Source organism: Dendrobates tinctorius, unplaced genomic scaffold, assembly GCF_039654945.1.
Source record: "Dendrobates tinctorius isolate UK_male_01 unplaced genomic scaffold, ASM3965494v1 ptg000020l, whole genome shotgun sequence".
Taxonomy (NCBI): Eukaryota; Metazoa; Chordata; class Amphibia; order Anura; family Dendrobatidae; genus Dendrobates; species Dendrobates tinctorius.
The window spans coordinates 52,501,192-52,515,249 of NW_027361688.1; the positions used below are offsets into that span (position 1 = coordinate 52,501,192).

At 43.6% G+C, this 14,058-nt stretch overlaps 1 protein-coding gene across 2 annotated transcripts in view; it reads right to left on the reverse strand.

Annotated features, from left to right (window-relative positions):
* Nucleotides 1-14,058, reverse strand: part of RELL2 (RELT like 2) — a 148,610-nt gene that overhangs the window by 39,689 nt on the left and 94,863 nt on the right. For both annotated transcript variants that reach the window (XM_073568046.1, XM_073568047.1), the window contains exons 3-4: nt 8,745-8,810; nt 8,596-8,659 (exon numbers count right to left, since the gene is read on the reverse strand). In XM_073568046.1, coding sequence (XP_073424147.1) covers nt 8,596-8,659; nt 8,745-8,810 — 130 coding nt within the window. The remainder of the gene's footprint in view (nt 1-8,595; nt 8,660-8,744; nt 8,811-14,058) is intronic.

Here is a 14,058-nt window from a genome sequence, read left to right on the forward strand (position 1 = left end):
CAGGATCCTTTTGGGACAAAACAGCTCCTGCACCAATCTCAGAAGCATCCACCTCTACCTGGAATGGAAGTGAGACATCAGGTTGCCGCAAAACCAGGGCGGAGGTGAATCTTCGCTTCAACTCCTGAATGGAAGAAACAGCCTCCGGAGACCAATTTAACACATCAGCACCCTTTTTAGTCAAATCAGTCAATGGCTTGGCAAGACTAGAAAATTTTGCTATAAATTTCCGATAAAAATTAGCAAAACCCAAAAACTTCTGGAGGGCCTTCAAAGAAGTGGGCTGAACCCAATCGTGAATGGCCTGTACCTTGGCCGGGTCCATTTCAATAGTTGACGGGGACAAAATAAATCCCAAAAAAGAAATCCTCTGTACTCCAAAAAGGCATTTAGATCCCTTGACATACAGGGAATTCTCCCTCAAGATCCGGAACACAGTCCGAATATGTTCCACATGAGAATCCCAATCCTTGGAGAAGATCAAAATATCATCCAAATAGATAATCAAAAATGTATCGACAAAATCTCGGAAAATATCGTTCATGAAGCACTGGAAGACAGAAGGGGCATTAGTGAGCCCAAAAGGCATCACCAGGTACTCAAAATGTCCCTCCGGAGTATTAAACGCCATCTTCCATTCATCCCCATGCTTAATGCGAATAAGATTATACGCCCCCCTGAGGTCAAGCTTGGTAAACCAGCAAGCACCTTTAACTCTGGAGAATAGATCAGAAATCAGGGGTAACGGATACTGATATTTAACAGTAATTTTGTTGAGGGCACGATAATCAATACAAGGTCTTAATGATCCATCCTTTTTGGCTACAAAAAAAAAACCGGCACCCAAGGGTGACAAGGATGGTCTAATATGACCCTTCTCCAACGCCTCCTTAATATAGGATCGCATAGCCTCGTGCTCGGGTACAGATAAATTGAAGAGCCGACCCTTGGGAAATTTACACCCCGGGCTCAGTTCAATTGCACAGTCATAACTCCTATGAGGAGGCAGAGACGCAGACTCATTCTCACTAAATACATCATAAAAGTCCGCCAAATAATCAGGAACATCATGCGACTGAGGAGAGGTGGAAAACACCGGAGCCTCACTAAAGGCACACCGACAACCCCAACTCACCACAGGCACAGATTTCCAATCCAAAACTGGATTATGAATCTGTAACCAGGGAAACCCCAGAACAACAGTATCATGCAGATTATGCAACACCAGAAATCTGCAATTTTCTTGATGGCCTGGGGCGACCCGCATTACCACCTGGGTCCAAAACTGGGGTTTATTTTTAGCCAAAGGAGTAGCATCAATTCCCCTCAAAGGGATAGGCGTCTGCAGAGGTGTCATCGGAAATCCACAACGTTTAACAAAATCCAAGTCCAGTAGGTTTAGGGCTGCTCCCGAATCCACAAACGCCTTGGCGGAAAATGTGGACAGGGAGCAGATCAGAGTAATAGCCAGAAGAAACTTAGGTTGAACACCCCCAACAGAAAACGTGTGTGCAAAGCGTTTCTCTCGTTTGGGACAGACAGAAATAATATGCGAGGCATCTCCACAGAAAAAACACAACTTATTACGCCTTCTGAACTCCTGACGCTGCTCTCTGGGAAAAACTCTATCACATTGCATAGGTTCAGACATTTGTTCAACAGGTGGCAACACCTCTCGTGCAGCTTTGCGTTCGCGCAAACGCCGATCAACCTGAATGGCTAATGACATAGAATCATCAAGACCAGAGGGAACAGGAAATCCCACCATAGTATCTTTTACGGCTTCTGACAACCCCTTCCGAAAGAGAGCAGCCAAGGCATTATCATTCCAGGTAGTAAGTACTGCCCACTTTCGGAATTTTTGACAGTACAATTCTGCAGAATCACGACCCTGGCTCAATGCCAGCAGGGTCTTTTCAGCCTGATCAATGGCATTAGGTTCATCATACAACAACCCCAAAGCTTGAAAGAATGCGTTCACATTAGTCAGAATAGGATCATCTGGTTTCAAAGAAAACGCCCAATCCTGGGGAAGGCCACGCAGCAAAGAGATGACAATTTTAACCTGCTGCGCGGAGCTCCCTGACGAGTTAGGCTTCAAGGCAAAAAATAATTTACAATTATTTTTGAAATTCAAAAATTTAGACCGATCCCCAAAAAATACATCAGGTGTAGGAATCTTTGGTTCAGCAGCATGTGAATGAGCAAGGTAGGCGGAAATTCCCCGCACTTCCGCAGCGAGCTGCTCCACACGATCAGACAATTGCTTTATCTCCATTGAGAGAAAAAAAATTTCCCCCTACGGCCTCAGAGATATAGAGGAAAAAATATACACACTTTTTTTTTTTTTTTTTTTTTTACAATTCTTTCTTGCTATTGAGTACCCTAGAATCTGCGGTACGGCGGGTGATTCTGTTATGAATGAGTCACCGTAGGAGGCAAAAGCAGAAATACAAACTAAGTCCAGAAAACCAGAGAATCATAGAATCGTAGAGTTGGAAGGGACCTCCTGGGCCATCTGGTCCAACCCCCTGCTCAAAGCAGGATTCGCTAAATCATCCCAGTCAGATGTCTGTCCAGCCTCTGTTTGAAGACTTCCATTGAAGGAGAACTCACCACTTCTCGTGGCAGCCTGTTCCACTCATTGATCACTCTAACTGTCAAAAAGTTTTTTCTAATATCTAATCTGTGTCTCCTCCCATTCAGTTTCATCCCATTGCTTCTAGTCTTTCCTTGTGCAAATGAGAATAAAGTTGATCCTTCTACAATGTGACAGCCCTTTAAGTATTTGTAGACAGCTATTAAGTCTCCTCTAAGTCTCCTCTTTTGCAAACTAAACATTCCCAAATCCTGCAACCTTTCCTCATAAGACAGGGTTTGCAGACCGGTCACCATTCTGGTCGCTCTTTTCTGAACTTGCTCCAGTTTGTTGATGTCTTTTTTAAAATGTGGTGCCCAAAACTGGACACAATATTCCAGATGAGGTCTGACCAAAGAGGAGTAGAGGGAAATAATGACTTCACGTGATCTAGACTGTATGCTTCTGTTAATACATCCTAGAATTGCATTTGCCTTTTTTGCTGCTGCATCACACTGTTGACTCATATTCAGTCTGTGATCTATTAGTATACCAAAGTCTTTTTCACATGTGCTGTCACTTAGCCCTATTCCTCCCATTCTATATATGCTTTTTTCATTTTTATTGCCCAGAAGTTGGCAACTATCAGATTGCAGACCCCTGAACCTATCAACACAACTAGCAGTAGCCGTGGGGGGTTCCTACGATGCCCTAGACCCCTCGATCACAGCCGGAGAAATACATAGGCCTAAAGAAAGAAAGGGGAAATCTAAACTGCCCCAGAGCAGACCCCAAAGCAATAGGCAGCCCCCAACATATAATGACGGTGAAGCAAGATGAAAATACTAACACAGACAGAAAGATAGACTGAGCAAAGACGGGGCCCCAAAACTACCTAGACAGGAAAGGACATGAAGGCTGCTGTCTGCAATCTGCCAAAACCCTATCAAAGACATAAGCCAACCAGCTGATATGAAAAAGGCCCTGAATCAGCTAGGCCTTAAAAACTGAATCAGCACTCAGGTATTTTCAGAAGACAGAGCTAAATGAATTCAGCACACCCCAGCAGGGAATGGCAGAAATCCAGAAAAACAAAGCAAAAACAAAGTCAAAGCACAAAAGCAAAAGGCCGAGCAGCAAACTTAGCTTTGGAGGAGCAGGAATTCAGACTGGTCTCCAAGGATCCCACAGAGAAATCACCCGCAGGGCAGAAGGGCGTCGGCAGCATTATATCCAGTCCGTAACTCCACTCAGCCAGTCACAATCATCAGCCTCAGGTGTTTGACAATCAGGCTCACTACCTTTCTTTACCAGAAGAGGGAGTTCCTCGGGCCTCAGTAATGAAGGGGAAAATGAACTCACAACAAGGAATAATAAGTTCTACAATTCAATGTGTTAAAAAAAAAAAATATTCCCATGCTGACATAATCTTAAAAAAAACAAAGGTTTTGGTATTGTGTTAGCCAGTTGAAAAAAGATTGATTGTTCTCAGGGGAGAAAGAAAATTAAATGGCTAACAAAAATCTTTCACTTACTTTATTTTTGTTAGCCATTAAAAGGTATCATGACTACAAGATTATTATTTTGTTTCTCCCACTGCGAACAATCAATCTTAAGAAAATTTTATAAATTTGCCCCTATTATATACTGTTATTTACTATGTAGAACTGTTCCAAATCATGGTCAGCACATGCCGCAGGTGCTGGCCAGCCAGTCATCAGTGTAAAGACGAAACAGCTGGGGCACACAGCTGCTACTTACTGAGGTAACAAATTCCCCTGCCTGTTTTATCACAGGAGTAAGTGTTTCTACCCTCTGAGCTCATCATAAATAAAGTCGGCGAGAAAATAGCAGCAGTGGGCGCTGAGCTTTTATATCACTGACTATTTATGATGGTCTCACAGGACTGTTAACATTGCAGAAGCAATCACTCTTGTAATAATACAAGAAAATGTGTTACATTAGGCAGGGAAATGCGTTAGCTCAGAAAGCAGCAGCAGTAAGCCACTGCTGTGTCATCTGTATACTCACTTATCATAAGTGATTTATGTGCTGAACATGAACTGGTGCAGCTCTGCATGGTCAGACACAGCCACGGTGCATAGCAGGGGCATATTTATAAGATTATCTCAGCACAGGAACATTTTTTTAACACATCCAATTGCTAAACTTCCAAGATTTATTAATTGAAATGTGTTTTGTTCATGGGAAAACCCTTTAAACTATTCTCCCTGATGATAAGGTGAAGTCAGGAATATTTGGGCAACCACTGAAAACAACTGCATGTTGAGCCGAGGTGAGCTATTGTAAGGGACATCAGTTTTATAAGGTGTGTGGACACCCTATGTTCTTCACGCTCTTATTTGGATTTCAATATATAGGAAAATTATATTTGTTGAACATTGATGCAAATCTGTCAGACATTTCTGAAATATTCAGAAACCAGTTGGCATATAAATGTCTTTGAGGCAAATACCAAATTTAATAACCTGGATGGATTTAAAATACTCAAGAATCTACTGGTGTTAAACACCCAAACCCATTCCCACTGTTCCTCTGACAAAAAATAACATTGCAGTTCTGAGAATCCATCTGAAATATTACAGTCTTTGAGCATTCTCACAATCAGCTCCAACATGGTGGAAATCACTGAGTGTGCGAGGCTCCATCATGGACACATTTAAAAAAGGAGGTATTTCCTAAAGGGGTACACTCATAATTGAAAGTTATCCTCTATCCATAGGATGGTGGATAACCGACTCATTGCTGGGGCTCTGGCTCTTGACAGTGGAGCTCTGCAGATGGAGCGGAGGTGTTCATACACAATCTCCACACCATTCATTGTCTATGGGACATATGAAGAAAGCTGTCAGCCACATAGACCATAAAGATGGCTGCTATGTTCTAAAATTATCTCTACTAATTCTATGATATGATCATTGCTTTGATTCCTAGAATAGAAAAGTGATATAGAAATAATTCAATAATAATTATTTAAAGCACTAATCCGGCATTTTGTTTTTTATTTCACAACGGGAGTGGTATCACTCATGCATGTTCCTTGCCCATAGCAGAAGGCTTTCCACATGCCATCTTCTTCTGTTCCCAGGGCCGCTCTAGTATTTTCTGCTGTTGTAACCTGCTGGATCAGTGTTTGCTGGGTAAGCCGGAGGTCACTTTTTCATGTACTCTATGGGGGCAAGACCGAGGTCAGAACAAGGCTCACAAACACTTGCGCTGACTCAGTCAGAAGCTGCGGTCACAAGATGGCAGAACGGGACTGGAGCGGCGCTGGGAAGAGCAGAAGACAGCGACAGTAGGTATTTTACTGGCGTCAGGGAACATGAATCAGTGATACAACTCCGGAGGTAAAACTAGAAAAAAAGTGCCGGAGTGGTGTCTTTTAGTCACTTTTATAATTACTACTTAGGACACAGATGATTTTCTTCCAACCACCTCTCTCACATGCATCATCCTTATTTTTCCATGAATTTGACAAGGGACTCCAATTTCTAAGGCTAAGTGCAGATGGACTGTTTCGTCCTGCGGATTTTTCCGCGCAGAATTGAAGAAATCCGCAGGTCAAATGACCTGCATTTTTCCTGCGGATTTCTTCCTTTTTTCTTGCGGTTTTCTTGCGGTTTTTGTGCGGTTTCCCCCTGCGGATTTGGAGAATGGAGCAGGTGGAAAACCGCACAAAAAAAGTGACATGCTGCATATTTTGAACCACAAGAAAACCGGGCGGAAAAATCCGCAGCGTCTGCACAGCGTTTTTTTTTTTTCTATTGATTAACATGCTACTGTACATCACAATGCAGATATGCAGCGTTTCGGCGCGGTAAAATCCACTGTGGATCCGCTGGAAATCTGCATTGTGTGCACACAGCCTAATTGTACAGGTCAATACATCACCTAGTGCTAGCAAAGCCCGATTGCAATTCAGACCACAACCAATGGGGCACATACAGCATAAATATCTCCTGACAGAGTATAACAAAATAATGTTAGCATTCAAGATTCCACTACTCATGTTAGGATGTGTGAAGCCGAGAGGAACGATAAGAAGAGTCCCATCTGTAACATCTGTCATGGACGCTGTCCTACACTTTGGTACACCTGACAACGACTGAAAACATCTATCAAGGCAGATCAAATTTTCTCTAGATATCTGTCATAGGTTGGCATTTGTCCTGCTTGTTTGTGTCACAGTCAGGACAAAATGGTCTTTATCAGATGTTTTGACTGCACAACACTCCTATTGTATGGCCAGCTTCAGCTAGGATATTCAATGTGATCAGTTGGGGTCTGACGGCTGTAGCCCCATGATCCGGAGAACAAGCGAGTCCTACAGCCTCTTTATTCTCCTGATTAGTGCGAGTACCATAGGCTCGGCAAGCACCATTGGTGCTCAATACTAATGTCCCGGATAAGCCATAAGTCTGATTTCTCCAAAAAGTCCCTTTAATGACATATTTATCATGTAACGTAAGCAACTCTCATTGCAATTATTTTCTGACGTCCTCGTACAACCTCTTGCTAAATCAACAGGCATGGAGGTAAATATGCCATTATACCAGAATCAAAGCCACAGCTTAATTTCTCTAATTAGACAAAGCGACAGATGGAAGAGACTAGACGGGATGTTTCTTCTTTTACATCAGCTCAAAGTTAAACGGGATGTGTAAAAACAAAAATGACCTATTGCTTACATTAGGTTTTATGTTAAATGTGTTTTTTTAAGATATGTTGATAATTGTCTTTTTTTTAGATCTTTTCAGATCTGTGTTAAAAAGAAATCTTGCAATTTTATCAATGGTCACTAAGTCTAATAATTGGCTTCTACTTCCTGTTCTTTTCACCAGTCACGTGTACAGACTGACTCAGACCCTGTTTGTTTGTATAGAAGCAATTATATGAGCATGCTCTAATCTGGGCAGAGGGCATTGTCAAGGGAGGACGAGGAGGTGAGCTATGGTGGCTACCAATGGTGATCCTGTGTTCTGTATAGAACCCAGAAGTATAAGTATAGTATCAAGTCTTATGGCCAGTGCAAGATTTTTCTTTCTCCATACCAGAGACTATAACAAACTTAATATGTCAAAAAAGTAAATATCCTTATAATGACCTCACAACACACCTCTCCATTCCATCCGCTCCTCACTACCACCCGTCTGGGCCTCGTTGCATCTTCAGATCGCAGTCATCCACGCTGAAATTTCCAGGCCTCGTTCGCTGGTCCTTGCTTCCAGGTTACATGCCGTGGAGTCATACCTCTCAGCTTAGGCCGTAACCTTTGTGGGCATATGTGTAGAACCCTCCTGGGCCTAGCAAACTTGGAAGCCCCAGACCAGTGAGCGAAGGTCAGGAGATTTCAGCATGGCTGATGGTGATCCGAAGACACAATAAAGATGAGACAGGTAGCAGTGAGGAGTGGTGGGGCTGGAGAGGTGAGTATAAGGATTTTTTAACATTTTTATGGTCTTTAAGCTTCAGAAACATAGCGACCAGTGGCCGCCATCTTGCTGAATTAACATGGAATCCAATTACAAAGAGAATATGCACATTTTGGTGAATGCAGATTTTTGTAAAATTCAAGTAGATTTTAGCTCTCATCTCTAACTGCATGTGATTTTACAGAATTGAAAAATGTAGCTCGTCTGGAACTGAGAGGGAGAGGATGGAGAGTGTTAATCTAACTGCTGTATAGAAATCAATGGGCTGAAGACAGTGGACTGGTATGTTATGGTATTCTTCTCCTGAGATGTACGGTAACTGCTGCGCATACTTGGCCAGGGTCTAGGCAGACACTATTGGCCAAGTTCCATTGAAGACAGCTGTGCACTATGAAAGATAAAAGCTCTAATATCACAAGAATGGCAGCGAATAGAAAAACCAAATCAATTGCAAACATGCTTATTTTCATGCTGTCTCTAACTAATCAAAGCAATTTAATAAATTTGAGAATACCCCTTCAATAGCTACAACAATAAGCTAAGTTATTGAAACTGTCTCCTTACCTGGGACCAATTTGAACATCCCCTTCAGTGTCCCCTAACATCTGCTTTAATGCTTCTGCATTTGCTAAAATATTAATACAACAAATGAAAATTTAATTGACAATTCTGATTCCACATCGCAAAAAAAAATCATCAATTGAAATACCCACCTTCATTCTGAATAATGCACTTGACTATACGTTCCACGGTATCTTCATTAGACATCTCTTCTGTTACTGCATAATAGAAGAAAAATCAACGCAGCTGCTATAAAGTATGTAAAAGGCTTTATATCGTTCACAACCAAAAGCCTTTAGTGGTCTAAATACATTTGGTTCACCAGCCACTAATATGGCTGCAGTCAGCGCCAGTTCTTCATTTCTTTATCTGCATCCCCACTCCACAGTACTGAGAGATATAATGTAATTGCTAGATAATTTAATATATGGACTAATACACTAAAATGTCACTTTTATTGGAAAATTTGATGGATGTATCTATCTCTTTTAGATAAGAGAGAGGCATCTATATATATATATAAAATTGAATGTATGTATGTGTGTATCACCAACCAATCACGAAGCATCTTTCATTTTACCAGAGCTCTTCAAAAGAAGCTGAGCTGTGATTGGTTGCTATGAGCAACAGTTTTCCTTGCAACCAATCACTAAGCATCTCGCATTTCACCAGAGCTGGTTAAAAGTAGCTGAGCTGTGATTGGTTACTATGAGCAAGTTTTCTCACTTGACAACACCTCAGCAGACACTGACATGGTGGGAGAAATCTAGCATCCCCGGGAACATAAACTCCCAGCCATTGTCTGCCCCCCTGAAAGCAGCAGAGAGTACATGACAGAAATGAATCCTCCCCTCCTGTGCCCATATACACATCACACATCCTCTGTCATGGTTAGGACATGGTTAATGTCCTGTTCTCACAGGGTTAACTTTTGCCGGTCTCTCTTTGGATCTGGGAGGGGTATTTATACTCACTCCAAACTAGCATTCTCTGTCAGTTATACTGCTGTTCTGGTGTGTCTGACCCTTGGTGTGCGTGTACTCTGCGTTGTTTGTTTGCTTCCCGTGTATGACCCGGCTTGTTCTTTCACTCTGTACTCCGTCTCTCGTTTTGGTACTATTGTCTTTTCTGGTTCTGACCTCCTGTCTTGGCTATTGTTACTCCGTTACAGTTTACCCCTATTGTACCGTCTGTGCCCGTTCTGGTTTTCTGATCTGTTGCTACATCCTGACTATCCATTCTGTCTAATCCTTTGGTACTGTATTGCTATCTTGTGCTTTAACCTCGGCTTGATCTGGTTTCTGTCTCTGTCTATGCACCTTGGTAACATTGTCCTGTAGTTATCTTTCTAGGAGTTTCCCTGCAGCTCCTAGCTCTGTGGAGCTTAGGCCATGCCCCCAGCAGTCACGTGCTTCAGGTCCTGGAGCATGCATTGTCACCACTGCTGCCCGCTCTGCAGGTATCTTTGTGCACAGTCTTTGTACTCAGGACACGTGCACTGGCTCAGTGAGCAAGTGCAGTACGGTGTTCCTGACATCCTCCATCCCATAGGCACATCTTCCCTCTTAAAGGGATCATTGGTATGGAAGTTAGAGCAAATCCATCCAGGGCTTTGGTTTTGACCCCAGGCCTCTCTTAAAGGGATCCCTGTTATGGAAGTTACTAGGACCGTTTCACTCAGCTCTGTGGTTCTGACCCCAGGGTCTTTTAAAGGGATCATTGGTATGGAATTTAGGTCAAATCCACTCTGCGCTTTGGTACTGACCCTAGGCCTTTCTTAAAGGGATCTCCGGTATGGAAGTCAGGGCAAATCCATCCAGCGCTTTGGTTCTGACCCCAGGCTCTCTTAAAGGGATCTCCTGTATGGAAGTTAGGGCAAATCTCTCAATGCTCTGATTCTGACCCCAGGGTTCTATTAAAGGGATCATTGGTATGCAAGTCACGGCAAATCCATATAGTGCTCTGGTTCTGATCCCAGTCTCTCTTAAAGAGATCTCCGGTATGGAAGTGAGGTCAAATTCACTCTGCGCTTTGTTACTGACCCCAGGCCTCTCTTAAAGGGATCTCCGGTGTTATGAATGGGTCACCGAGTAGAAAAAAGCAAAACAAGCTAAGTCACAGAAAACCAGAGAGGTTGGTAACTATGCAGATCCCTGATCCTACCACACAACTAGCAGCAGCCGTGGAGCGTACCTACAATGTTCCTAGACGCCTCGTCACGGCCGGAGGACTAAATAAGCCTGAAGCATGAAAAGGGGAAAACTAACTGCCCCAGAGCAGACCCTAAAGGAATAGATAGCCCCCACACATGTATTGATGGTGAAACAAGATGAAGGCACAAACACAGGCAGGAAAATAGGCTGAGCAAACGATGGGGCCCAAACTAACTAGAGAGGAAAGGAAAGGAAAGACAATGTCTGCAACCTGCAAAAAAACCCTACAAAAATAATGTCCAACACTTCTGATAGCAAAATTAACCCTGAAGTCACTAGACTTCTCCCACTATATCAGCACTCTGAAATATTCTGAGACAGAGCAAAAAGAGACCAAACTAGTAAGGGACAAAAAGCAAATTGGCAAAATACTGATAAATAAGAGTGGAAATTCAGCACAGCCCCCAGCAGGGGCTGGCTGACCACACAAAAAACTGAGTAGACCAACAAAATCAAGTGTGAACATTAGCAGAAAAACTTAGCTTTAGATGACTGGAGCAGAGCTGAAAATCAAGAGCTGACAAGCCAGAAGGAATCACCAGCAACTGAATAGGGCATCGGCTGTCTTAAATCCAATCTGAGACTCCTGAGGTCCAATCGTCATCCTCATTCTCAGGTGGCAGATCTCCACCGATCAAATCAGCCTCACTATCTCCTGTTACCACCAGAGGGAGACTGGAAGGAGAACTCACAACTGGTGAACCAGAGAATGAACTCACAACACTCCGGTATGGAAGTTAGGGTAAATCCCTCAGCACTCTGATTCTCACCCCAGGCTTCTATTAAAGGGATCATTCGTATGGAAGTCAGGACAAATCCACTCAGCGCTCTGGTTCTGACCCCAAGCCTCTCTTAAAGGGATCTCCGGTATGGAAGTTAGGACCGTTCCACTCAGCGCTCTGGTTCTGACCCCAGGCTGACGGGATGATGTGAGATATTAGGGGTAGTAGTCCGGTTGCTCTGGCTGATGGTATGATGTGGCATATTAGGGGTAGTAGACCGGTGGCTCTGGCTAATGGAATGATGTTCGATATTAGTGGTAGTAGTCCAGTAGCTCTGGCTGACGGGATGATGTGGGATATTAAGGGTAGTAGTCCAATGGCTCTGGCTGATGGGATGATGTGGCATATTAGGGGTAGTAGTCCGGTGGCTCTGGCTGATGGGATGATGTGGCATATTAGGGGTAGTAGTCCGGTGGCCCTGGCTGACGGGATGATGTGGGATATTAGGGGTAGTAGTCCGGTGGCTTTGACAGGATGATATGGGATATTAGGGGTAGTAGTCCTGTGGCTCTGGCTGATGGGATGATGTGGGATATTAGGGGTAGTAGTCCGGTGGCACTGGCTGACGGGATGATGTGGGATTTTATAGTGAATGTGGATATACGGAGTGGGCAGGGCTCTACACTCAGCTTTATATATATAGATATAATCATTATAATTTGTTATAACTAACCGTAGTTAGTAACTATGCCCGGGCAGCACCGGGCTCTTCAGCTAGTTGGTTATAAAGATGAAATATTGGTAGCTGAATCCAGATAGCTAGCGCCTTTTAATACACTGCACAGACTATCAAAAACTAGGCCCTTATTGAGAGGTATCAACGATCTGAAAGCATACCTCCCAACCATCCTAGATCCAGCAGGAATGTCCTGAATTGGACAAGCAGACCCAGTAGGTCAAGAACATGTCCTGACTAGTAATGAGTACAGGTGGGTGAACTTGAACACTAAAGTTTAGCGTCCGTACCGAACACCTACTGTTACTACTGGATAGGTACTGTTACTACTGGATAGGTGTCTTATAGACGATTCTCCATTACTAAGCTGTGGGCTTGATGTCACCAGGCAATACAAAGGTGACATCAACCCCACAAATATGAACCCCACTTTTCACTGCTATATGGCAAGTGGGAAGAGCCGGGTAAAGCACCAGAATTGGCGCATCTAATAGATGTGCCTTTTCTTGGTGGCTGCGGGCTGCTATTTTTAGGCTGGGGGAGTCAATATCCATGGCCCCTTAAAAGCCTGAGAATACCAGCCCTCAGCTGGTTGTTGAATACTCCCATCAGCGGCTCCTGCTCCCACTGCAATTAGTGGCAGCAGGCGTTGGCTGATGGGATAAGTAGTCCCATCAGCCGACAACGATGACCGGAGGTAAACTTTATACCTCTGATCACAGCTGCGTGGTCACGCTGTCTTTTGACTGAGGATGATTTTACCGCCAATCAGAAGCAGTGTTTTCCGCGCACATGACAGCGTGGCAAACACTGGATGTTCGGGCCTGGTTGAATGGGGTCCGGATTTTTGGGTTTGGGTACTGTTCTTGTACCCAAGCCCGAACTTTTTGCAACTGTTCGCCTGCAATTGCCACTCCCGAACATCCAAGTGTCTGCCCATCTCTAGTGATGAGTAAACATGCTCGGATAACGTCTTATCCGAGCATGCTCGGGTGTTATCCGAGTATCTTGGGCATGCTCGTATATTATGTTCAAGTCCCTGTGGCTGCATGATTTGCAGCTGTTACGGTAAGTGCAGATGTACTTATTAGCCCTGCGGATTTTTCCTCGCAGAATTGAAGAAATCCGCAGGTCAAATGACCTGCATTTTTCCTGCGGATTTCTTCCTTTTTTCTTGCGTTTTTGTGCCGTTTTCCCCTGCGGATTTCCCCCTGCGGATTTGGAGAATGGAGCAGGTGGAAAACCGCACAAAAGAAGTGACATGCTGCATATTTTGAGCCACAAGAAAACTCCGTGGTAAAATCCGCAGCGTCTGCACAGCGTTTTTTTTTTCCAATTGACTAACATGCTACTGTATATCACAATGCGGATATGCAACATTTCTGCGTGGTAAAATCCGCTTGATATCTGCATCGTGTGCACATGGCCTTAGACAGGCTAATCACATGTGGGGATTGCCTGTTTGTTAGAGAATCCCAACATGTAATGTGGCTGTCTTAGCAGATGTAAATCATGCAGCCGCAGGGACTGAAACATAACATACGACCATGCCCAAGATACTCGGATAACACCCAAACATGCTTGGATAAAATTTTATCCAAACATGTTCGCTCATCACTAGTCCTGACTTCAACTTTGTGACCAGCAGCAGGGCTATGTCTCTTAACTATACCGGCTCACTGAATGAACACGCTTTACTTAGGACTCTGAAGTGATTGTTCATCAGTTCCTCTTCCAACTCACTTGTGGAAAAGTTACAGTGTTTTTATCTGTCTGTGCTCTGTACATTCAGTTT